Here is a 26751-nt window from a genome sequence, read left to right as displayed (position 1 = left end):
TTTGCATTCTGGTCACAGTCCTGAGAACAGATTTAATATGCCAATATAAATTTTTAAGTTTACTGAAATTATGGAAATAAAAAAGCATTAGCCCTAAAGTTCACTTTGTAAAATGAGGACAAACTGCAAGGTACAAGAAGAATGGGTGTAAAGCTGATGACTAATACAAGGAATGTATGAGTAAATGCTAGGAACTGATGCATGCCAGATGGTTTGCCTACAGGTTCTCCTGATTGCTTTTTGTAATTGATAGTACACATCTTTCTGGACAGATTAACAGCATTTGTACATTTTATTACTAAAGTGTTCCAGAGAATACCGAATTTGAGCTGAAGCACAATTGCACAACCTCTATATTCATTGCTTGCCAATCTTCTTTCTTTTTTTTAAGAAGAAAAATTTCAGTCCTTTATTACGGTATATAGTCAGGTTGTCACTCCCAGTAATGTAGATTGTCTTCAATAGACATGACTAGCAAATAATATAGGCTCTCCCACATAATATATTCTTCATCTACTCTCAAATCTGCCTAAAGCAAGCTGGAATCAAGTCATTCCTTCGTCTTGTTTCTCTGCTGTGATAAAAGAGATCAGTACTACTGTGAAAGCAAATTGTAGCTAGTGGAAATAACAAGCTTTTACCTGCAGGGTAACTCCAGTCTCTGGTTTAAACGCTATTTCAAAACTTTCTTTTCCCTCCAATAGTTATTAATGTTGCATATGCAGATCAGTTTAGCAGTATTTACTGATTGAAAACTAATCACTCACTGCAGCATAAACCACTCAGGATTCATCATTAACTACTACCCCTCATCTTGCCAAACAGAATATGATTTATCCTAAATCATAACTAGTATGTGCTTTTTCATCTGTCTTCTCTTTGATGTGCTGTATAGTTGATTTCATTTTTTGCAGGTTTGCACAAATATAATTGAGAAAAATGCTAATCCAGAGTGGAATCAAATTATTTATCTTCAAATCAAGGTCAGTTTTTTTTTTTCTTGTTTCTCTGGAGAACAGCCATCCTTTTGTAACTCAGGGCATTAACATTACAGAGATTAAATAAGTAATGGGTTATTTTATTTTAATTGCTTTTTTTTTCAGTTTCCTTCCATGTGTGAGAAAATAAAACTTGCAGTTGTTGACTGGTGAGTTATGACCTTTAATCAAAGTACTAGACAGCGTAAATTATACTAAGTGAAGAAGAGTCTGTTTCTATAGATGTCAAGGTATTTCTACAGTCTATGAGAGAATTTAAGTACGTGTTTAAGTTTAATCTTCCTTTATGGAGACCTGGTTAGTGTAACATGGGAGTATTGTTAATTTTGTGCAGTGAGCACTGAACACTATCGCTATTTAGGTGATGGTGTAGAAGTCACAAAGACTTCTTCATTATATAGCCCACTTTTGGAACTAGCCATTGCCTTCTGTGTTAGTAATATTAAAACTTTCCAGGTGACGTAAAACGTGTGTACGTGTCTTGGAGTGCATTTAACCACTGTTAGCTTGCTTCTGTGTAGGATGACCAGCGTTACATTTAAATAAAATCTTTCTGTCTTTTTGTAGGGATCGTCTTACAAAAAATGATGTAGTAGGAACAACATATTTAAGTCTCTCAAAAATTGCTTCTTCTGGAGGAGAAGTTGAAGGTAATTGATTGAGCAGTATGTAACTTACTGTCTTCTCTTGTGTTACGAGGCATAGCAAAGATGAGTGTTATAAGAAAGTATCTTTTCCTATCATTCTTCAATTCTGTGGCAAAAAGATTATCTGTTTCTGAAGTTTTCAAAACAATGCTCCTAGAAAACATACTGTGGGGCTTTTCAAAATAAAGTATTAAAATTTTAATATTTAAACTACATCATCATGGAAATATCAGTAACTAATTCAAAATTCAGTTCTTTTATATATATAAAGTTAATGAATTAATTAAATTTGTGAGTACTTTCCCAAATTCAGAAAACTGTGATATCACAATCTATCATGAGTAAGATATGCAAACTTACTAAGATATTTAATAAGACATTTAATTTAAAAACAATCTGAGGTCACTGTTTCAGAATCCCTGCTTCATTGGGCACTAGTAGACAAGACTTCTTTTGTGATCTTTTAATCGTGTCTTTTCTTTCTCTGGGAAGAGAACATAAAAGCTGGGGAATGTTCCTGAGTAGTTCTCCTACAGGAATGATCTGGAACCACCTGCTCGTTTCCTGTATACTACCAGGTTGCTTTTTGATGCTGGGGGGACTTGGAGCAATCTCTGCTCTCATCGGTAGCTTACTAGAAATGGGCATTGCATCTCATTGCATGAGTGCTCCAAATTACTACTTAGTAACCCTTATTTTAGTACCTTCAACAAATGAAGATTTTAATTGCAGTGCCATGATCGCAGACAATTAACTTACGTGCTTCAATCAGTATAGGTGACTAGATATGTAATTTCATAAAAATTAAAAACCAAAGCTGACTAACTGCAAGAAAACAAATTTAGTCGGGTGGGATATCAAGTTTCAAACATGTTGTCCCTATTGGACAATACTTTATAATAAAACTCTTCTTTACAATATTATAAGAAACATTTTTCGTGACAGGATTTTGGGAAGTATTTTTAAAAATCCTCTTATGTTTATGTTCTAATATAATATTTTGGTTATTTATTATTTCTTTGTGATCTCTACCTATAATCTCCTCTTCTTTTTATAGCAAGATCTTTCATACAATTGAGCCAGCTCCATGACAAGGATTCTGTGTTAATTTGCCAGAAAAAACATTTTGTCCTTTTTGTGAACATAGTATGGCATACTAGTTGTCCATACAGAATTGTAAAGTTCCTGGTTAACCAGGCTTAACATTTATTTGACTATCTACACTAGGCTGAAGGACACTGACTCAAAACCATTTCCACCATCGTCACAATAAGAATCTAAATTACTATTTTTTCTGTTGTGTTTACGAAACCTTTATGATATGTACTTGTCTGAGACCAGACCAGTTTGTCCTTAAGTTGGTAGCTATGTCAGGAGTTTTAAAACAAGATTAGTGTCTCCAATCCTGTAGTTAGTTGAGCCAAGTATTTATCTTATGCGGATGGAACTGTATTTTTCAGTCACATAACTTCAAGCTTATAACCCAGTCCTCTTAGAAGTACTGCTGTTGAGGTAAGACTTTGTGCAAACACGCTTTTCGTATATGCCACACACAACCAGAGGCAACAGAAAGGGTTACAGAAAAAGCCACTGGGAAATCAAAGAGAGAAGGGCTGGGCAGCTGGGGAAAATTCAGCTCTGGAGAGATCACTTGTACTACCCCTGTAAGTGTGTAACTTGAACTGCTGCTGAGTCACAGCTCATTTATACTTCAAACCCAGGCACTTAGTCACTGAGAAAATCTCTTTTGGATTCTCTCTCTACTGAGGAAATGACATTGGAATAGACATTTCCATATAAAAATCACAGATTATCTTCCCTTGAGGTGAATGTCATGCCCAAAGCCTGTTCTGGCTTCTAAAGGATTGGCAAACTGAAGTAGTTTATGGCCTTCAGTAAATGAAGATTTCCTAATGGGCCCTGAAATGTAGTGGTTTTCCTAAATGTTCATAAGATATTTAAATAATTTTTAAATTAAAATGTTACTTTGTTGGGAGGAGAACTGTAGAAAGCTGAAAAAGAAGCATCAAAACAATGTATTTTGTTGCCTACATGCTTTTTTATTTTTTTCTTTGGAATTTGTACAGTAAAAGAAATACCTTCATATTTTAATCAGGAAGCAAAATTCTAGCCCACATGAACTTCATTTTTTCTCAGGCCTTCAACTATATTTTAAAAGCAGACTACTTTGTGATGTATTTGTTTTTAAAATGCTATTGTCACTTGTCATGTAACTTCTTCTCTTTTCATAATCTAGAATTTTCATCTTCGGGGACAGGGGCTTCATCATATGAAGGTTTATATCTTCGTCTGTTACTGATTTCACTTTCCATTGCCCAAACTGAGAAGCATTACCTAAGAAAACCTATAATTACTTGCCTAAATGACTTCACCATCATGATTAATGATTGTCAAACATAACTTACTGTATAAAACAGTTTTGGCACTGGAACCGGTTTGCAGATATTTCTGTTTGGCTGGTGCTTCAAGCTGTGTTTTAGAGTTGAGCATGCAGTTGCTTCAGTTGCTTCAGTTATAAAGTGCTTCATCTAACACTGGCTTGCAATTTTTAATTTAGCTATGAGATCGCAACTGTATTTGCATCTGCAGAACACTGCAGAAGTAAATAACTGCCTAAAATAATCAGTGGTTCTTTTGCTAATGCTTAGCTAGCTATATAAATAAAGTCTGAAAAATGAAATCTGATTCTGTTAAAACCTGGAGAGACGGCTTTTTACATAACTGTCTAGGCTGACATACAGTTTTGAAAGACTTTATGGTAAATATATATATAGTGAGAAATAAATACAGTTGCAGTGCAAATGAAAGGTAACAAACATTCATCCACACAAATAGTTCATTTACTTTCTTTCTTAAAGTAATATTAAGTTAAATGCTGAAATAATTTTTCAAAATTGCTTTCTGTAATATGTGATCACCAGTCTTCTAAATATAAACAATTGAATTTTAAATGTAAACAAATAATAAAAAAAGTCTTTTTATTCCAAAAAGGGGTGTTTGTTTTGTTTTGTTTTAAATTTATATTCTGTTTAATTTCTTAGCATCAGTAAATAATGAGTGTATTAATTCAACACAGATCTGTACCTTAAATCTAGTCATGTTGAGATCTGATGTGAGCAATTCAGCGTTAGAATTTTTAAAAAAATGGACAGTGTTCCAACAAGAGTCTGAATTCTTTTTCATTCAAATTTTTATCTGTTCCTGATTCAGATGTAAGGACGTGAAAGTATCCAAATGCAAAATAGGCAACTGCAAATCTTTATTTTATATTTTGCAGATTTTATGTGACTTTGTGTTGTCAGGAAATTACATCAATACAGCACATCCATTTTTATTATCCGTTTGTGTCACTCAGTAGTCGCAGTGGCAAAGTCATACAAGGCATAGACATTTGTTTTCATTTTTTTATCTCAGCCGTCCTTTCCTGTGATAAATGCATCCCTCTTTGTGCTGCAGATCACTCTAAGTGATATCTGTTGGAAGGTTTAGAACCCTATTCTTACCTCTTCTCATACCAGGATAATTTGTTCAAAGACAAAAGCTAGGATACAAGATGGAGAAGAATCTAGAATCTTTCTGTTCTCTCAAAACTATGTAGTATTTTTCTGCATGTGTGTTGCTTACCTTGTTCTAATTCTCTTTGTACTACTCATCAAATTTATCAATCAATAGCCTTGGCGTGTGTTTGTTACTGAAAGAACAGCTAGCTCCCTTAAGTATAGATTTCCGCTGTCTCCAAAAAGAACTTTTTAGAATCTCATTCATCTAATAAATTTGCAGGCATGAATGCAAACCCAAAAGATAACAGTAGTAATATAACTAAGGCTTCCCCATATATATTTTTCTGCTAAAAAACACTGTTCAAAAATGCAAAGTTACGACAGTGAGCGTTAGCTATGGAAGTACCTTTTCAAGTTCTTAGATATCTTAAATAGCTGAAAATAAGCAATAGCTTTTGTGTGCAATTTCCTAGTTTAGCTATTAAAACTGACAAAATTATCTAAATCCTTATTATATTTATTATTTTTTTTTGAGATAGATTAAGACATTGGGAATTTTTAATTTGTTAGTCATGGAATAAGAAGAATATACAAATCAGAGTTTATTGTCATCAGACGTAACTGAGAATTAACTGGGTTTGCAAACTTTCAGTCTTGGATGAATTTTAGATTACTGAAAAGTGAGTTTGTGAGAAACAATGCACCGTAGCAGTTATGATTAGAGTTTGCAATAGTCTGTGTTTTACCCTGGAATATAACCAGAGAAAAATTATAATAAAAATTAGAACAGTGGGATTAACTATGCTAAACAGTGGTTGTTTTTTTTCCTGCTAGGATGTCCATCTTTTTTGTAGCTGTTTAGCTAGACCAATGGCATGCATTTAAATGATTGCACATGTTGTTTTACTCAGTTTCATTTATTTCTAGAAAATATGTTTTCTGTTAACATAAGAGTGTATTACTCGTTCACACAAATGAAGACCTGATATTTGGAGTGGGGCAGAAGTTCTGTTTATTCTGTGGGTTTTTTACTGCCTGAGTAATATCTAATAAGTATCGTACAATGAAAGAGGAGGTTAGGAACAAGTATGGTTAAATTAATAAATAATAAAGTGTTCTTACTTTACTAATAACTAATGCCTAACTATTATCTAACATTTGTTCTACTGAATTTGATAGTAATGTTAATTGTTTTTCTGGCTCTGAATGATAATTAGGAAGGATATAATGGTCATGTTTTCTGTTAGTGAACAGCGGAGAAACTGAAGTTGGCTTTTTACCAACATTTGGGCCTTGTTACCTAAACTTTTATGGAAGTCCAAGAGAGTACACTGGATTCCCAGACCCATATGATGAATTAAACTTTGGAAAGGTCAGTTTCTTTATTCTTTGTTTTTAATAAAAGGATTAACCCCAATTGTTTTTAATGAATGAATTAATGCATTTTAATATGGTTTTGTTTCACATTATGCTCTTTTTGGTGTTTCTTTTGAATAATATCTTATATTTCTGATTAATAAGGAAGCATGATAGCATTTTTGATTCTTGTTTTTGTTTGAGAGATGTTTTTGAAGGAGCTGCTGTGGTTTTGATGATTTTCACTATTTGCATCTCTGCGTGCATTTGTATTTCTTACATCCTTCTTTTTGTAAATACGTTTGTTTTTTTTTTTCCACTTCTAGCATTAATTAAACCCAACTGCTTTGTTTCATTTGTTCACTGCTTTGTTTCATTTGTTCAAATATGTCCATCCTTGCCTCTGTGGAAGTTTTGAGAAGACTTCAGTGAGGCCAGAATCACATACAGCTAAAGAAAGAGTATGTTACTTTAGGAGAAATATGTAAAATTGGATTCAATGTATGATTATGTTACAGGGAGAAGGAGTTGCTTATAGAGGGAGAATTCTGGTTGAACTATCCACAATACCTGAAAGCAAACCTGTTACTAAAAAGTTAGAGATGATTCCTAATGATGACTTACTGGTTGTTGAGGTAAATCCTTGTTTTATTGTCAATGTTCATAATAGAGATGTGCCGTGGGTGGTTATTTTTGGAGAATGATCTAACTTACTAAAATCGAAACAATTGAGTTGAATCTCAGAATTGAGACAGGTGGTTATTGATGGTGCGGCTACAAAAATGTCATACCCTTGTAGCATGAAATGCTAATTCGAAACATTTTTATAGTTTCAAATACCGTAATTTATTATACACGTGCATTATATCTTTTTGGTTGCTTCTCGGTAACTAGCAAAAATATTAAAATTATTATTTCCATTAAGAAATTGCTATTGTTTTCAGTAACTGAGTCCTGTTTTACAAATATTGAAATACGTCTAAAAAGATTCTTCTTGTAGAAATACCAGCGCAGACGAAAGTTCTGCTTGGCTGCTGTGTTTCATTCTGCTACCATGCTGCAAGACACTGGTGAGCCTATCCAGTTTGAAGTTAGCATTGGCAACTACGGCAACAAGTTTGATACCACCTGTAAACCTTTGGCATCAACAACTCAGTACAGTCGTGCTGTTTTTGATGGTAAGGATGCTGCTGGTATTAGGATAAAATAATGTAAAATTCTCTTTTTGAGGTGCTATTTTATAGCTTTGGAATGACAGCCTTAACTGCACTAAAAAGTTATTGAAAATGTGACAGAAAGAATGTGTGGCTCTTCACAGCTTTTGAGATGAAGTTACATTTATGGATTACACGCTGCATAGCCTACTGAGGTTATTAAAGAACTTTTCACAGAATTCAGTAAAATCTTTTGACCATGTATTAAGTACGTACAGGAAAATTGGCAAGGAAAAAATCACGTTATTCTACAGATATCTTAAAAACTAGGGATTAAATACCCTTTGAACATTCTGATTTAGAATAAAAGAAAAACTTGGTTTTAAACCAGGTGTCTGGCAGCCTAGAAGAAAACAACCTAGCTAGATCACAGGAAAATATATTTTAGCTATAACTTTTTTTAGTAACTCCAAACAGTAGCAGTTCTTTTTTTTTTCTCTGTATTAAATGAAGTAATCAGGTTTACTCTGGAAAATCATTATTTGAATATTTTATTTCAGAGATACGCTTATATTAATATAAGCTATAGGAAAGAATAATTAACATGTTAGCAGATAATTTATTGAAAAAATCCATTGGATTTTGAAACAATTTGAAGTAAAAGTTTACCATCCAACAGATGCTACAGTGGCCTGAAAAATGCAAATCCTATGATAAGTTTGGACTAGCTCATGTGTTCTTAATGAAATGTTGTACATAAATGAAATAAATATAGCAACTTGTGCAGTTTACAGGATGTATTCCTGCCATGAATTCCAACTCTAACATACAAATGGTTCACCCCAGGTAATTATTATTACTACTTGCCATGGGCAAACACAAAGCCAGTTGTAACGCTCACTTCCTTTTGGGAGGACATAAGTCACAGACTAGACCCCGTGAATGTAATCCTACACATGGCTGAAAGACTGGTAAGACCCTGAAGATCTTTCTTTTGCTGATATGCTTTTCATTTTTACTTTTTTTGATTTAGAAGTGTAATCAAAAAGTGACATTTTGAGCAAATTACGGAACAGTTTTCTGACACTTTTCCTATTTAAAATTAAACATAGCTCAGTGTAACAAATGGCACTGCTAATCATAGGTCTGTATTCTGGCAAGGCCCAACACACTCCTGCTTGAATCTGCAGGGAATTCCCACAGGAAGGAAGCGTCCTGGGTGATGGTTAGGGGCACGTTAAGTCTGTAGAACTGTTATTTGCTTTGGAATTTAGGTGGAGTATTGTGTATTGTTAAATAGAGTGAGAAAGAATATAAGAATAGTTCTTTTAAATATGTATCAAGTTTGAACATCTGAGTCTTTTTTGATTGGGCTTTATGCATACAAATAAATAATTTTAAAGTCTTGAAACTCACATTGACTATGAACCCCAATGGAAGTTTATAAGTGCAAATCCTTTTCTTTTAAATTCCTTAGCAATCCAACTTAGCCACCTTAAAATCAGGAATGCAGTCTAAAATTTCTGAAAACCGATTAGCTGAGATGTGGTTGAAGCTGATTGATGAGCTTGCAGAAGATATAAGGTAAAGGTACCTTTTTTATCTCTTACGTTATCATTCTAGGCCTGCTCAGAATCTTCTCTGTTGCCTTTACTAAGTCAGAAAACAAATTCTAAGGACTATAAAACTGATTAACCCTATGAACTGACCTGAGAACTGGAATTCCAAAAGTCTCTGAAAGTAGTAAATCAGCATGGGTATTGCCAATGAAGTCATCCATCTAGTTTTGTAATTCTCCTTTATCTTAGTCACTGACAGTAATAAAATAGCATTTCTTGAAAAAATCTAAGGCAGGACTGTTCTGAAAATCTGAAATTGTGGATCTCTGCTGCCTTTCTACCATCTTGCCTTCTTTAGAATTCCTCATGTACCTTTTGTTTACCCATGTTTCAATGTCGTTTCTGAAACTGAAAAGGGAAGAAATTCTGTGATTTACTGGTAATTTAAAAGCCATTTAGAGCTTAAGGGCCATAAAGACAGTATTTTTGAATAAGCTTTTAGTCAACATGTCATGTATGTGTTCAGAGAAGGCAATAGGAGTCAGCGCTTAGGGTTTTGAAGGAGAATAAATTCTAAATAGAGAGGAAGGAATTGTATGAGAAAGAGACATTAATCGAAGGAGACATTGAGGTGGGGAGAGACACTTTAAAGACATCAAACAAGTGGGTGATGAAACAGCAGAGGAAAAGGAAAGGGAAAATGAGAGAACAGTTATTATCCATTAGAGGAAATAACAGCGTATCTGAAATGAGAGAACAAATTCATCAAACTGTAGAGCCAATATAAAAATGAACAGAGAAAAAAGCAAACAGGGGAGATCAATATATACTAGCAAAGAATTATATGATAGAAAGCTTATGTCAAAATAGAAACTAGGAACTTCCTAGAATACCTACTGAGAGAAAGAACTGACCTACTTCAGGAAGGCAAAATGTGAAGGGCAAACTATTGTCACATGGATCCATCTAGTGAGCGTAGGAACTTCAGGTTTTATATCAGTTATGTCAACCCATCCTCCAGACACACATCTGCACTGTTATTAATTCATTCCACTATTTTAGAAAATATCTTATCACTCAACAGTTATGGAGCAGTAGCACCTAGATGTATCAACCAAATGAGCTTCCTGTTGTTCACAGGATGCAATGCTCTTTATTATTTTTTTCAGCAAACTCATGAAACCTGTGTCAAAAACATAATTCCCTGTGTCGAATTCATAGAACAATTTTCCTTATCATGCTAAAGTATAAATGAGTTAGGAGTCTGCAAGAGCTTTCAGTGCACTATTTAAACCTAAAATGCGGTGACTTTCTGGAAGTTCTGATTCGGTACATTTGATTCATGTGTAAGTACTTCACCAGGGCAGGCAGCGCTTCCATTCAGATTAGTAGAACTAACGATAGTGGAAGGCACAATAGTCAGTATCAAGGTTCTGCAGAATCAAAGCCCTTAGAAGAATGGCTTGTCATTAAAAATAGGACAGAGAAGAGATAGTCTTTTCAAACTTGGCGGTGTCTTCGGACGTATTTTTTTAAAGTATCATATTCAATATAGGGATATGGTAATTGGTCTTTGAAAAGCTGCCTTTTCCTCAAACCTCCACCAGTTCAAAAAAGTTCATTTTTCCAGGGGTCTACTGTGATGCCATAAGATTTCTAGGTTCCATTGAAGTTACTCTGCCCTCTGGTGACTCAAAAGTTGTATGTCATGGATTTCTTGAGAGTTCGATGTTTTCATGCCAGGGGATTAAATAACTGTAGTCATAGATACACGAGCCGTATTTGTTTATTGACATTCTGAGTATTTACAGTTTCCAGGGAAGGAAAGGAAACTAATCTTGGTCTGAAGGCGCTGATTTCATCTTTGGGGTCTACATTCTGAGACAATAATTTTCTAATTTGAATATACAGGGAAAAGGATTTTGCTTTGTTTGATTAGCAGCAATTACATTAAAGCATACACCTCGAGCTATTCTATATTGTGTAAGCACAGCATTTCCCTTGCTTACTGTAAACACTTTGTCAGGTGGAAATCTCTGCAGAAATAGATGCTCTAGCACTATTTGGGTGGTTTGGATAATGGCACTCAATCTGTTGCCACTGTATGCATGTCCGCATTTAGTGTGTGGCTAAATAAAATCCTCTTAGATTATTAACCATAAGAAATATTCTCTTTTCAGTAAACCATTTCCCCTCATAGAAGGCAAATCTAATATTACAGTCCTTGACACTCAGATAGAAAAACTGCGCCTCAAGTCTCTCAAACAGATTGGAGAAGCAGCAGCAAGGATGAGAAATGAAGCTACTGATGTGAAAGCCACTCTGACAGAAATCGAAGATTGGTTGGATAAATTACTGCAACTGAGCGAAGAGGTCAGTACGACACAATACTGGTGATTCAGTTAGTTTAGAAATAGCTGTCGAACGCAAACTGATACAATGTTCACTGCTGATCAAGCAATACCCACTCTCCTTAGAATAGTAATTTTAGTTGCTGTGAAAGTAAACATGTTCCCCTCTGTAAATAAGATTTACTTAAATATAATGTCCTCGGTTGTTAGCTGTCTTCACTGAGAATGGGTGTTGGGGTACCACTCTGATTTATAGAATAGACTCTATTCCGTTTAAAGTGACGGTATTTTGTCCTTTCCTTTCTTCCAGAATTGCAAGTCACGTTGCTGGTTCAGGGACTGCTGGTTATATGTTGTACTTCCGCAGCTTGTTAGCCATAGTAATCAACTTCTAACAGAGTTAAATCTGTTTGTTCCTATGTTTTTTAAATTTTCAGTAACATCTTAAGTTTTCATCTCAGTTCTCTCATAATTGGCTTTCACAACATTGTAGAAATGTGTTGGTTTTTTCTTTGTCACTTCTTGAAAAGTTACTGATTTAAAACCAAAAGAGCAGTTGATTTGGCAGACTTGCAGCTAGCACACAAAGGTGTGCACAAAACTGCGAAAAGAAAGTAGGCTGTTTCTGTCTTCTGCTAAAAGTTTTATGATGATCTACCCTTCACGTGGAAGCATTACAAGCACATAAATATGTAGCAGGTCAAAACAAAGCATTAGTATTTGGGATCAGTCACTACAGTTGCAATAAAGGAATTGAGATACAAAACATCTCTAGAAAAATTTGCAAAAGATAGAGGAACTGGCTTTTTTGTTAATAAAACTTTTTTGTTTTCCAACAGCCTCAATGGTATTTTTAATCATTGTTTCAGAACTATATATTGTGTTACTTGCAAAGTAAAAAAATTTCCTCTATTTATCATAAATTCATGTTAATTATTGATTCTAAGTGGTAAATCCTTTGACATAAATCCTAATTTATGTTTCTGTTGTCTAAGCATTAAATTAGTTCAATATTCTATTAATTACCATTCTTACCTTTCTTTTCCCAAAAAAAATCCACAGCCACAAAACAGTATGCCTGATGTAATCATATGGATGATCCGAGGGGAGAAAAGACTGGCTTATGCTCGTGTTCCTGCACACCAAGTGCTGTATTCCACAACAAGCCCCGAATCCTCTGGTAAATATTGTGGAAAGACCCAAACAATCTTCTTAAAGGTACTTTTTTTTTCCCCCTTAAAAAATAATTAACTTTAACTCCCTAAACTGTGATGCCTTCTGACATAAGCATGAAACTTGCAAACAAATTATGAGCCGTGAGGTGTCAAAACTCAGGACTGCATATAGCTTCTTCAAAATATCACAGAAATTATAACGTAAAGTTCATTGTAAATCAGTTAGAAGCAGCATTGGCCCCTAACTCTGAGGCTTTTCTGAAAAAGCTCAAAATTGTGACAGGACTTTTAAAGCGTTACTGAGGTTGGTGCATTGGGGTTGGACATGAATGGAGACTTTCAGAGGGAGTAACTAGTGTAAGTCAGAGAAGTTCCATGGATGGTTTTCTGCAAGTAATATAGAGCTTGTCTACACCCAGAAGCTCCCTAGTATGTCTCTCTGCATTGAGTCTTACTCTTGAATAGGAATGCCTTTCTCTATTTAAGTTTATATTACCTTTAACTGGAATAAACCAGAAAAAAGGCAATCTGACTGTAGAACAATAGCATTTACAGAGTTTGTCCATGTACTAGTAGTTATATTGATTAATGCTTCAATGCAGACATGCCTATATCTTCGTGTTTTCATGCGTGCCCTCTTACCTTGCATGTTACAATGCATTGTTTCTACATTGAGCAAACCATTCTGACTAACCTCTGCGTTTCCAGAATGTCCTGATGAGAAATGCTAAAATCAACATTGAAGGTTTAAGTTACTGTCATAATTAAAAGTTCATTGCTGGATGAAACTTGGGAGAAAATAGACCGGAATGGGGATGATACTACTGTTACAGTGTTTGGTTTTTACATGCCTTAGGCAGTTACCATTTAATTAATGTTTCTTTCCTGAGCTATTTATTACTGGCTTTTGAGGAAATGCATTATAGGAAGAGATAAATAAATCATGTAATATAACTCATATCTCTATGTTCTTGTGTATATTTTACTGAAAGCTGCAATACCTGCATAATATAACAAAGAATAACTTTTTTTGTTTGTTTGCCAGTACCCACAAGACAAGACGAAAGATGTCAAAATGCCTGTGGAGTTACGAATTAACATTTGGCTTGGGCTCAGTGCAGTTGAGAAGAAGTTTAATAGCTTTGCAGAGGGAACCTTCAGTGTTTTTGCAGAAATGGTATGTCCATCAGTGCTTTCTTACTTTAAACTTGGATGTGAGTGTTAGGAATTCAATGAAATTGGAGCTGTTCTGAACTTTTTTTTTGCATGTCGGGCAGAAAGGGAGAATAGTATTTATTATACTGAAACAAGTAGACCCCATTCAAGGCAATTAATGATCAAGTCCATTGTGCCTACCAGATGAACTTCAGCAGACCAGATTCTGAACTGGTTAATCAGGTAAAAATCTGGTTAACTCCAGTGATTTCAAAGACATGTATTTTAGATTTTTATCAGTGTAATTAAGATTGGGATCTAGATCATTATGTTTTGGCATGTGAATAACCCTTTTATTTTAATTGCTTCTTCACTTCTACAAATGATACATGGATACAAGTGTTTTGCTTAATAATGGTTCTTTTGTAGCAGTAGAAAATTTACTGTTACAGGAAAAACTAGTCAAACCCAGTAGATTTTGCTGACAAAAGGCTATAATAACATTTCAATGGTAACAAATTTGGAATAAAAATGCTTGAAATAGTCCCACAGCATATAATAGAGATTTTGAATGATAAGGGTAAGTGGCAGGTGTCTTTTATATGCCCCATCACCTAAAGGTGCATATAATCCAATATCAGCATGATAGCTAATGAAACAAGACGTTTTTACAGAGGCTTGTGTCACCATTGCACCTATGCTTAAGTATTTAGTCGTGCTGTAATAAGTCACTTAAAATAGTCAATGGATGTTCAAAGCCATTATTTAAGTATGGAGTTTAAGAGGCTATTGAATATCTCTCTCTTTTTTTTTTTTTTTTTGCTTTACATACAGCAACCCAACAATTTTACAGGAATAAGAGCAGAAAACTCAAGACCATCATAAACTATGAATAAACCCATTAGCATAAAGGACAATATACTACATAAACTGTATTGACATCAGAATCATGCCCCTGGTAACTTCCATGATAAGGCTGTAATTCAGTTTTACATGTTACAAAAGAAGGGATTAGAAGTAGGAGGAGATCTGAGATGGAAAATAATGGGAGGATCATGCATTTAGGGAACAGAAGAAATTTGTTTGAATAATGTAATGGAATTTTATTTAACAAAGCTTTAATTTGGAGGAAGTTTGACTGTAATTGTAGATTAGTTTAGCAGTGGAATCATTGTTTACCAGGCAGCATAGAAGAAAATTAATGTTAAGAAATTAATGATGACACTGCAGAGTAGTGTGGGAAGGGAGTACTTAATTTCAGAGAAAGAAAATATATAGTACAATGCTTCAGTTGTAGCATAAATATCTTTTTTCTTCTCTCCTAAAAGCATTTTATTATTCCTAAAGTACTGATTTTTATTTTTTTTCTTCTCGAACAGTATGAAAATCAGGCTCTTCTTTTTGGAAAGTGGGGTACCTCAGGCCTTGTTGGTCGCCACAAGTTTTCCGATGTCACAGGAAAAATCAAACTGAAAAGAGAGTACTTTCTACCCCCAAAAGGCTGGGAGTGGGAAGGAGAATGGATGGTTGATCCTGAAAGAAGGTGAGATTTTTTTAATTTTATGCAGGTGGGAATAAAGAAGTCCAATCTCAGATTGTAGAGTAAAAGCTCCTCTGTTTTCTTGGCTGAGAAAGAAATTTTAAGATGAACTTTCCAGGACAGCAAAGGCCAGCCAACAGGCAAAGCTAGTTAATACCACTAAAACTAACATTACCTTTTTTAAAAAGTAAAATAAAACATACAAGCGAAAAAATGCATCTATTTCTTAGGAACCAGCTTACGGTTTAGAAGTGCCCATGTGAGGATGGACGTATTGCATATATTCTCTGTGCCTCAGTGCCTCATCTTTAAAAAAGGGATAACGCTAGTTTTCCTTTCTACTGCTACTCTGAGGATCACTTGTGTCTATGTCAGGTTCTCAGATCCTGCGGTGATGGTTTCAGACAAAACCCTCAGATAGCTAGATCTTCTATAGAAAAACAGAGCAGGAAAAATATGTGCTATTATTTGATCCATTTTTAAAACGTATCAGTTTATAGGTATAAATGGATGCATTTATTTTTATATTCAATGAATAGTTTTTATTTCAATGAATAATCAGACATGAAGAAAAGCAATAACAGACATGGAGATATTTTCTCAGAAAATGCAAAAAAAACCCTACTGTTAAAATGCATAAGCATGCTTAGGCCTTACATCTGCTTTTTTTGGAAGATAATCTGCATGGCTTTGTTTGACCAGCAGATGGCATTTTAGAACATACTTCAGTGCTTTCTGAGCTACAGTTAATCACAAGTGGAAATCGAGGCTATTTTGTCTGGTTTAATGTTCTCTTTATTTCTTTTACATGCAAGTTAGAAAAATACTAACCAACCAATAACTTGCCTTGTCAACAGCATAAAGGGGAACAAAATTAAGTACAATGCCAAATTTTAGTGCACAGCTATATATATAACTCTTGTGTGCAGTCTGGGTTTTCCTGCACTTAAATATATGATGTTTTTCCTTTTTCCAAGAGAAAGTGTTGAAGCAGATCCTGAATGACACAGCAGTTAAAACACTCCTGCCAGTCATTCGTTCTTACAAGTAATGTTCCTCCTATTGCTTACTGCTACTGGAGTTGCTTCAGTTTTTGGAAGACATTCTAAGGAAATAAGTACGGATGCCTCATACAGATGAGGGCTATACTGTACTCTATTATTAATACATAGAACTTCACAAAAATGGACAATCCAGAATTCCAGCACATGTGCACATTCTTGTGCATTGCTTCTATATATTCTCTGTAGCCAACTAAAATACATTTGGTTTGGTTTTGTATTTGCTTTGGATTTGCAGTTTGTTGACTGAAGCTGATGCTGGTCATACTGAGTTTACTGATGAAGTATATGAAAATGAGAGTCGCTATCCTGGAGGGGAATGGAAAGCAGCTGAAGAAAGTTACACTGATGTGGTGAGAGACATATTTTTCACTGAATAAGGAAGGGTTTAAGAGCAGGATTTCTAGGATTTGCTACAAAATGTATTTCATCTATTAATGCACAGAACTGTTATGTTTTCCTTACATAAAAGAATGGAGAAAAAGCTCCACCACCACGTGAGTTCACGTGTCCTCTTGGATGGATGTGGGAAGATGATGCTTGGAAATCTGATTTAAATCGAGCAGTGGATGAGCACGGTAAGACTCACTGTTTACCTGCTGATTATTAGGACAAGCCATCATAGTCTATACTGAAGGAGGACACTTGTCAAGACTGTAGCAATGTCCTGAGCATGATAGTGGTTGCCCTGTGGAAAAATGTCAAGGAAATATTTGGATAGCAGTGCTTAAGGAATCAGATAAAATGACATTGAGAAAGTGTTCACTGTCTGCATCTGTTTCTATTTCCATTTTAATCGATGTTCCATCAAACTCACTGTTCTCATTGAGTCTTTCTTGTATCAAAAGGGACCATATAGGTAATAAATGCATTTGTAAGTGCCTACTAGAGAGATAAGTACGTAATCTGAGAAGCTGTACGTTGGTCTTAACTGCAGCAGCAGATGAGAATTTTGAGCCAAAAGCTTTGACAAATTAAAAAAATGAAGGTGAATGCAAATAACAATCTACTAACATGAAAGGTTCCAGTTGGGAAAACTGTGTGTATAAACAGTGTGCTTGGAAATCAAACCCTTCCTTGTCTGAAGTAAGTTTCCAAAACATTTTTCCCAAGTCCAATGTTAATGCAGTCCAATGGTCAGGATCAGGCTTGTAAGATATGGATTAGTAGCAGTAATTGGGCTTGTTTTAGAGACGTCAGAAGCTTCAGTTGAGACATCAAGCCTCTGTAATTGCACCAAGAATAGGTGGCAAAGCCAGGTTTGGATCTCTCCGGTAATTTAACTGGGAGCCTTTAGCCAGGGGAGGCGTCACCAAGCAACTCTAAGAGGTGAATTCAGGAGGTCTGGGGACCAAATGAAGTCAGGAACCTGTTGGTCACACACCACGCAAGTGTGTGAAAGATTCTTTGCTTGTTGAGAGCAGAATAACTGCACTGAATTTGTGTGAGGAGAGCGCCATGCAAGAAAAAAAATCCTAAGTGCCTAAAGCCACTGTTTTTCCTGGAGTTGACTTTTATATGCTTGTTACTTACACTAAATTAAAACTGTTACCAGCTTAGAAAGTTGTGATATAAACAACCTCATAAGGCCGTAATTTGGATTCTACAGCAATAGGAAGAAGCAGTCAATCTCTCATAGCAAAGTATTTACAGATGTTAATTTGATGGTTCAAAAACAAAATTAATAATAAAAGCAAAAGGGAACATCACAGAAGATGCTGGAGAGCCCAGAATTTTGCAAAGCTATCATGAATTTTAATTTGTTCTAAAACAGCTGAAAACTCTCAAATAGTTATTGCTTTTAAAGAAAAGTGAAATAAATAGCTATTTGAGTAGAAAAAAAGATTTTATTTATCTTAAAGACTCCTGATAACTGTCTTAACTGGAACCTCTGGTAGGAGTCTGCAGTAACTTTTTAATAAAATAACAATCTAAGTAAAAATCTGACTCCTAGATACCTGGCTGAATTATAAGATGTAGAGCAAAATACAGTAACAGGTTTACCAGTTCTTAAAGTTTTAAATTCTTAAAGTTCAAATATTTGGTGCTCCTTTAAAAGCCAAGCTTCTGGAGTTGCAAGAGTACACAGGACACTCCACTCTTACTTAAAAGTAAGGATGAGTTTTCGCTGTGGTAAAATATGAAAATGTGGTAACAATACACCTAACATTTGAAAAAACAAGAATGCAAAGAAAAAACTTAAAATGTATTATATATGTTTTAATGTTGAGATTTTTATTGTCATATGTATCATAATATCATCATCATCAAATGTCATCAGTTGCCCCCGAGCTATTGGGCATTTAGTGTCTGCAATATCAAATAGTCTTGTGTGACTAAAGCTTCATCCTCTGTAGGTACAATAACTGTATATCCCATGCTTTTCTTTTTTGCGTCTTGCTTGTGTTTCTGTAAATATACCAATAACCAATCTCGTTTTAGGATGGGAGTATGGAATTACTATTCCTCCAGACACTAAACCAAAGTCATGGGTTGCTGCAGAGAAAATGTACCACACACACCGACGACGAAGGCTGGTGCGGAAGCGTAAGCGGGATCCAGCTCAAGCAGTAACAGCAGGAAGGGTAAGCGGAAGAGAGATGCAGTCAGAGACTTGCACATTGTAACTGTTTGAGTTTCTTTTATTTTTAAATCCGCATGAGATTACTCATTTCCTGAATAAAGAAAAAATTTAATACCAAACAAAAAACTCTGAAACAACCTTGTATGTTTTCATTATACTCCTTTTCTTTGTCTTTTTTCCTAATTGGTATTTCCAGCTTTGGTTTATGAGGGGATTATTATGCCTGCCAGACCAAGTGCCAGTTTTTTTCATTACATTCATATAATGCTGTGGATAACTAGGATTTATGTCTTCCAGGGAATGTCATCATACGAAGATCAAGAAGGATGGGAATATGCTTCCTTGATTGGCTGGAAATTTCACTGGAAACAACGCAGTTCTGATACTTTCCGTCGAAGACGATGGAGACGAAAAATGGCTCCCTCGGAGACACATGGTGCAGCAGCTATCTTTAAACTTGAAGGTGCTTTGGTAAGGGATAGTTTATCAAAAAAGTCCTTAGAAGTCCAATCTGTTAATTTACAGTAAATAAACAATTAAGAACATCAGCTATTTTAGTCCCTGAATTGTTAAATTAATATATAACTGAGGAACTAATACAGTTTATATTATTTAAATTGTTCAGAGTCTGAAAGGGACCGTTAAAGTTGGAGTAGAGACTCTTGCATAACATGCCTATTATTTTTCACATTCTTTTTGTTATTACATTACGTGAGATTTAGAGCAAAAGGCCAAATTACTAGATGAGCCTTTTGCAAGTAAAGAGAAAAGATAGCTCAAGCTTTTCATGCACATAATTTAGATGTATTAACATCAGCACAAGAAATAACAGGCACTGAAATAGCTACTCCTGATTAATATTCACATGTATAAACAACCAAACAGAAGAAAGGAAAACAAAATATCAGAAAAGCCAGAATGTCATATGTCACAAACAGATCATCAGAATGTTATTATTCCTTAAGTTTTCAGGTTAACACAGTTTCATAGATAAGCTCTATTTACCCAAATACACACTGGAGCAAATAATGTGAGAAGGCTTTGTTTTTCTAAAATAATGATTCTCAGTCTGACTGTATAGCATTAACAAAAGTTTGCTTTTTTTCTTGGTTTGTTTTTCCTTTTTTTCCACCAAATGTTAACCCGTGATTCATTGATAGCATTTTCTTTCTCCACTTAATTTAGTTCCATACAGTTAAAAATTCCTGTTTCAGTTCCTCTTTTGACTATAGTTCCTGGGCTATTGCTAGATAAAACCTTAGAGCGGTTCTCCGCAACAGAGCGGGACTGAAGACCTACAACCTCTCCTTCAGTAAGAGCTGACAGGCAGATAGTTGTGTCTCCAGAAATAAGACATTCTGGAAAGTAAGATGAAATGACTAGATCTGATTTCTGCACAGCGTCAATGGCAACAAGAAATGACCTTCAGACACGAGTAAACGTCTTTTAAAGTACATTTACTCAGGAAAGTAAATTTCTCCTTGTCCTGGAGAAGAGACTGAAACCTGTGTATTCCCACACAGAGTCCACTTTTATCAGGTTCCTTCTATGCTCGTAAATATGCACTAACTTTTTTTATATATGTAACTTCAGGGAGCAGACACTAGTGTTGATGATGGAGAAGGGAAGAGTTCAGACAAAACCAAGGAGTCAGCTACAAAGGTGTTTGGTGCCAATACACCACTTGTTTCCTGCTACTTTGACAGTAGGTTCTTTAACAATTCCTTCTTTATAAAACACGGCTGTTTCTCTCTGATCTCAAACAGAATTGTAATTCTTTGTGGTTTACATCTAGGTTTATACACCTTCTGTTATAATTACCATCTGATCCTTGATTGGGCCCTATTTAGGGTGCTAAAAGAAAAATTACAGTTAGTCATTTTGATGTTTCAGTCCACTGTCAAGCAGATGTTTTTAAACTCTGTATGGAACAGGAATACTTAAGCTAATTGTTGCAGCACCTGAATTTTAGGCCGTCTTAAATGATGCATTTTTAGGATTAGGGTCCCTCCGTAACAATGCAGGGAGCTAAGCCAGCAGAGAAGATGTATGTACAGTGAATGTTTTGCTGGTTTAGCTCACTTAACCAGCTCAGTGCAGGGCCTGACCCAGAGGAAGCAATAACACCATGGAGTTGAGTTGGCAAATTGAACAAAACTGTTACTTTGCCAGCCTGGATTGGCTTTAAATGCCTTGGAATCACTGTAATGGGAGTCACAAAAGCAGGGACATGGAGATGGGAGCCACCAGTGCCAGTTAATAGGAATAGAGGCCAATCCTATTCACGCCTAAGATTCCTTTTTGAGGGTCTCTGACTGGAACACTTGTCTTTATTCGGACTCCACAGAACTTGATCTGCTGGGAATGGGTGCCTAAGTCTTAACTCCTGTCTTTCAGAAGCTGAGGAAGATTATTGCTGTTTCTTTTAAATAATGACCACAATAGGAGGAAAGTGGACAGAGTTCAGAGGTTTCAGCTCATTGAGGCTATGCGTGGCTGAGATTTTTCCAAGGGCTGAAAGGGTTAGAGCTGACATCTTCTAAAGAAAAGCTGTAATAACTTAGCCACACGCTGTCTTGGGTTTGGGCCTCCCTCACATCTTCCTTTTAAGCTATTCCACCTTGCCTGCAGTGATTTTTTTATTTTCTTTTTAATCTTTTAGCCAAAGAGACAGAGTTGCAATTGGAGTAATTTTCTAGAGCTAACAGCTAAAAATGTGCAACTCCCAGGTCCCTGCAAGCGCTGTAGTGAATACTTAAATTAAGCACAGGAATCCCACTTCTTGATTCACTTCGGAGGAGCAGATTATCACACTGTTTCAAACAGGAATTTTTGAAGAGAAGGCCTTTTAGATGATCGTATGGTGAAAAAATCCCAAATAACATTAGTGGGTATCTTTCCTTTCTGCATTAGGTTGTGTTGGAACAAATGTTCTCAGGTGCTAGCTCGTTGGTATTAGCACACTCGTCACTAGAAAAGCAGAAATGTTGTTGCAGTGCTTGTGCTTGAGTTAAAATGTGTAAGGCATTTTTATAAATCAAAAATAATTTCATTACAGAAAAGAAGCCTGTATAATGCAGTTGAACTTTTTTTATTTATTTGATACAGGAGTATATACTTACCACCTTCGCTGTTATGTCTACCAGGCAAGAAATCTCATGGCTTTAGACAAAGACAGTTTTTCAGGTATGGAGAAATTCTGCTAATCCTGGGTGCAGAAAATCCACTTCTGCAATGAGGTAGCAACTTGATTTAGCTATAGAATATCTTAAATCCTTAAATTCTGTGCATAGGTCCCAGCTACTGAAACTTCGCCATAAAGGAAGTCTCAGCTTCATTACGTATGATCCAGATTTGGTTAGTACTGCCCCAGAAGCTGCCAAAAAAGAGCTGCTCTGAATGTGCAGCACCTGCTTCTGCCAACAAATTCTCAGTGAGGGAATGGGAGTTCAAATAACGTCTGAATTTCTCACGACCGATCCCTTCCCGACGCCTCAGCTTCTCCTAACCAGCGCCTTCATACAGCTCCTAAGCTGTCCTGCAGGAAGTTTGCACAAAAGCAAGGATGACGGAAGCTGGATGGCTGTTACATTATCAGCTGCCTCTCAGTGTTCAGTATTTTATGTTAATTGATTACTGAGATGCACTTGTAGAAAACTATGCTGTGCATTAATAATAAGCATGCATTTTGTTTGTTTATACAAGTGTACCCGCTGCCCGTTATTTCCAGGTCTTAAGTATTCCAACAGTGTCATATCCATTAGGCATCTTTGTAGTCAGGCTAATTCAATACTCAGTTATCAAGTATTTAATTTCTGCTAATTAGAATTAAAATTCCACTGGGAAGTCAGAGGACAAATTGAAATTAGATGTACTGTAGTACATACTGTAAGAGTATGACTTTACACTTTCTTTAAATAAGTTCAGCCAAAGATAAAGATGAAATGGGCAGCTTAGAATTTTCTTTCTCCATCAGTCTCCATTTGCATCCTTCTTTTTCTCCCTGTTTTAATTAATAATTGAGTAAGTGTAATGCATTTGTTAATTTGTTACAGAAGATAAAGAGCTATAGATATTTTAGTGCTGTTTCCTGAAATGGGGTGGGGGGGTGGGGGGGTGGGTGTACAGCTGCCTATGTACATTTGATCTTATTTCAATATGCAGCACTTAAAAGCAATACAAAGAAACAAAAATAAGTGCCTCTAATTTGCATATGTAGAATTCAAGATAGATACCTCAGATGCCGTCATATATAGACTAGCATATCTACATTTTATTTTCCTCTAAACCTAGTTTGAAGATTTAGTCAAATTTTGTAGAACTCTGATCAGGTACCAAGCCAGAAGCTGTTGAAACTGACCTAAAGATCACCTTTAAGATAGCCTCTAGTCCTTAGTAATTGCAATTCGTACTGGAAATGTTAATGACCATCATCAGATACCTTCTACAGAGCTCTTGATGATTTGAAGACCTGCCAAACACTGGGCCTAGACCACTTTAGTCATTCAGCTGTTTCACAAGAAGAAATTGCTACAAATAAGCATGTTTGAAACCAAAACTTGATCTGAGCAATATAGCCTGGGAGAATTTGTTGTTTGGCAACTAGTCAGAACTAGAATGATTTTTTTGTATTATTTATGAGGTTGTACAATTGTATATCAATGGAGACAATAAAAAAAAAGATTCTACAGACAACATTTAAGAGGAGATTAATATAGCCAGTGTGTTTTGGTTTAGTTTTCAGGTTCTCTTTCTGATTTGCAAGTTGTTTTACCATTTTCATGTATTACTCTATTAACCAAGACTTGTATAAAGGCAGCTATTTAGTAATCAAATGGAATTTGCTCTATTAAATGTAAATTATGTGTATGTGTGGGCTTTTGTTTTATATAGAATGGCTTATAGAACTGGTAATGACAGAAGAAATATAACATACTAGATTTGATAACAATTGTGTTTGTGTGCCTAATGGTTTGATGCGGGTTTGTTTATCTGTAACTATATGCTTTTAATCTTTGTGTGATATTTCAGATCCGTATGCTCATGTTTCTTTCCTCCATCAAAGCAAAACAACTGAGATAATTCATTCAACTCTAAATCCTACATGGGACCAAACTCTCATATTTAATGAAATTGAGATCTATGGGGACCCACAGACTGTAGCCCAAAACCCACCAAATGTTGTTATTGAACTTTTTGACAGTGACCAAGTGGTAGGTGAATGCTTTTTACCCTTTTTATTTTAAATAAATAAAATTAATAGAAATAAATTTTCTATTAATTGGCAATAACGTTAATGGCTATGATTGCCATTTTTGGCTGCAGGGTAAAGATGAATTCCTTGGAAGAAGTGTTTGTTCCCCCATGGTCAAATTGATCCCAGAAGAGGACAACACACCAAAACTGCTCTGGTATCCTGTAACAAATAATGGCAAAGCTAGTGGAGACATTCTTTTTGCTGCAGAACTTATTTTGAGGGACAAGGTGTATATTTCTTATACATCCATATTTTTGTGTGTATATATAATAAAATGTGATATATTACATATGTTTCATGGTGAGGCATAATGTGAAGAATTGCCTTAATACTTATTTAAGGAAGATGAGAGAAACTAATACTCATGTTTGTGTCTTAACAGGGTGGCACCAACCTTCCAATTCTTCCATCACAAAGAGCACCAAAGCTTTACATGGTTCCTCAAGGAATCAGACCAGTAGTTCAACTCACTGCTGTTGAGGTAAAGTTTATTCTTAGACAAACTGAATACAAGTACAGTCATCTCATCCTCTAGATAGTAAGTCTGTGTATTTGCTACTGTGTGTGTCATAGTGAGAAATATGGGGGATTATTTTAAGTATTTTTGAGTTTCATTTTTTCCATTAAATTTCCTAGAACCACCACCTTGAAATATTTTGCTGGTCACATTTTATTATTGAAAAGACTTCATTTGTTCATTCCTACTTTTTGAGTATCATATTAAGCATATTGATATCTCTCCCACTTTTGCTTATATTGGATTTTATTTTACAGATTCTGGCTTGGGGGTTGCGAAACATGAAAAACTACCAACTGGCACCTGTTATGTCTCCAAGTCTCATTGTGGAATGTGGGGGTGAAATGGTGGAATCCGTGGTGATCAAAAACCTCAAAAAGACACCAAATTTTCCATCTTCTGTTCTCTTCATGAAAGTTGTACGTTGCAAAAAACTATATACCAGCTACCTATACCAACATCAGTTATCCCATGCTTTTAGAGGTCAAGGATTTGTTATGCAAGAATGAACCAAAAATACTTGCACATCCTTTTTTGACTTAAGAAATTTGTCGAGCCTGAAAATTCTAAGATCATGTAAGCATGTCTGTAGAGTTGTTGATAAATTATAGAATTTTATATGCACAATCCAGTGCAGTATATATATATTTATTTGAAAAGGCATCAATTTACCTGCTGATGTGTGGCTACTTTCCTACTGCTAGGATAGGAACTGTGCAAGAGTCAAGAAAATTCAAGATTTGAGGCAATTAAAATTATTCTTACTGACTTCTGTTGAATCATAATATAAGGTTAGAAATTTTCATTCACCATACAGCTATAGAACATAGCAGTTCTATGTAGTAGTAGTTTAACGTAGTAGTAGTTAAATAAATGAAGTAACAGCTCTAATTTAGGGGAGAAATCTTTATTCTTCATTTTCCTTCTGCATTATAAACAAACTCTAACCTCTCATTTTTAGCTTTTGCCAAAAGAGGAGTTATACAGTCCATCTCTTGTTATTAAAGTAATAGACCACAGACCATTTGGACGGAAGCCCATCGTGGGACAGTGTACTATTGATTTATTGGAAAGCTTTCGCTGTGACCCCTACACTACTAAAGAAGACATTGCACCACAACTGAAAGGTAGACCGTTCTACTTTCTTACGCGATGCTAGAGTAACCTGTCTTCGGTGTTTACTCTTCACATAGTGTACTGATGAACAGCCGTCTCATGTTGTTACTTATTTGTAGTTATCTGAAAGAAAAAAAAAAATCTAACTCAGAGTATTAAGAAGAGCAATATTCTGTGGAATATGGGAGGGCACAGTGCAAAGGCAAGTGCACTCTCAGACTGAGTGTACTAGTTCCCTGAAGTTCCTCTTCAGTATCAACTTGGAACTGAACTACCTGCAGATCACCCCTGCACCAAGGACCAAAGTAATGATCCAGTATTCCAGCAAGAATTCTCTGAACACGATGCTGAGATTTTCCTCTATATTTTTTCCAAGTTTTACTCTTTTTTAAATTCTAAATATCTGCGAAATGTCTGCATATCCTGCACAAAAATATATCGTGTATTTTTAGCAAAAAATGGCAACTAATTGCTTTCTTTAGAGGATCAAATATTCAGCCAATTAATTATTTTACGTCTTCTGTAACTGTTTGAGTTTCAAATCTGATGGAAATGTTTAGTAAGATATTTTTCCTATGCCATATTGCCTTAATAAAATCTTTGGCTTACAGTTAGTCTACTCTCTGCTGCACCTCGCCAGGATACAGTAATTGAAATGGAAGACGCACAGCCACTGCTAGCAGCTCAGGTAATCTTTGAAATTTGATGCTGGACTTTCTTCTTCAGATCTGTGATTTCTGAGAAACTATCTAGACAGCAA

General features: G+C 35.4%; 1 protein-coding gene across 4 annotated transcripts in view; it reads left to right on the top strand.

Moving 5' to 3' along the window:
• MYOF (myoferlin) overlaps window positions 1-26751 on the top strand; it is a 70751-nt gene that overhangs the window by 28920 nt on the left and 15080 nt on the right. For 3 of the 4 annotated variants that reach the window (XM_063338959.1, XM_063338962.1, XM_063338961.1), the window contains exons 14-38: window positions 915-983; window positions 1104-1147; window positions 1566-1648; window positions 3903-3941; window positions 6414-6538; window positions 7041-7157; window positions 7523-7700; window positions 8523-8647; window positions 9154-9260; window positions 11416-11608; window positions 12649-12804; window positions 13807-13938; window positions 15296-15459; window positions 16756-16870; window positions 16990-17095; window positions 18960-19102; window positions 19399-19572; window positions 20695-20806; window positions 22210-22287; window positions 24133-24314; window positions 24427-24585; window positions 24741-24839; window positions 25133-25294; window positions 25837-26002; window positions 26603-26679. In XM_063338959.1, coding sequence (XP_063195029.1) covers window positions 915-983; window positions 1104-1147; window positions 1566-1648; window positions 3903-3941; window positions 6414-6538; window positions 7041-7157; window positions 7523-7700; window positions 8523-8647; window positions 9154-9260; window positions 11416-11608; window positions 12649-12804; window positions 13807-13938; window positions 15296-15459; window positions 16756-16870; window positions 16990-17095; window positions 18960-19102; window positions 19399-19572; window positions 20695-20806; window positions 22210-22287; window positions 24133-24314; window positions 24427-24585; window positions 24741-24839; window positions 25133-25294; window positions 25837-26002; window positions 26603-26679 — 3105 coding nt within the window. The remainder of the gene's footprint in view (window positions 1-914; window positions 984-1103; window positions 1148-1565; window positions 1649-3902; window positions 3942-6413; window positions 6539-7040; window positions 7158-7522; window positions 7701-8522; window positions 8648-9153; window positions 9261-11415; window positions 11609-12648; window positions 12805-13806; window positions 13939-15295; window positions 15460-16755; window positions 16871-16989; window positions 17096-18959; window positions 19103-19398; window positions 19573-20694; window positions 20807-22209; window positions 22288-24132; window positions 24315-24426; window positions 24586-24740; window positions 24840-25132; window positions 25295-25836; window positions 26003-26602; window positions 26680-26751) is intronic. The other variant, XM_063338960.1, reaches the window with a different exon arrangement.

Source organism: Chroicocephalus ridibundus, chromosome 6 (genome assembly GCF_963924245.1).
Source record: "Chroicocephalus ridibundus chromosome 6, bChrRid1.1, whole genome shotgun sequence".
Lineage (NCBI taxonomy): Eukaryota > Metazoa > Chordata > Aves > Charadriiformes > Laridae > Chroicocephalus > Chroicocephalus ridibundus.
The sequence above is the reverse complement of the archived record's forward strand: the minus strand, read 5'-3'. Positions and strand labels throughout refer to the sequence as shown.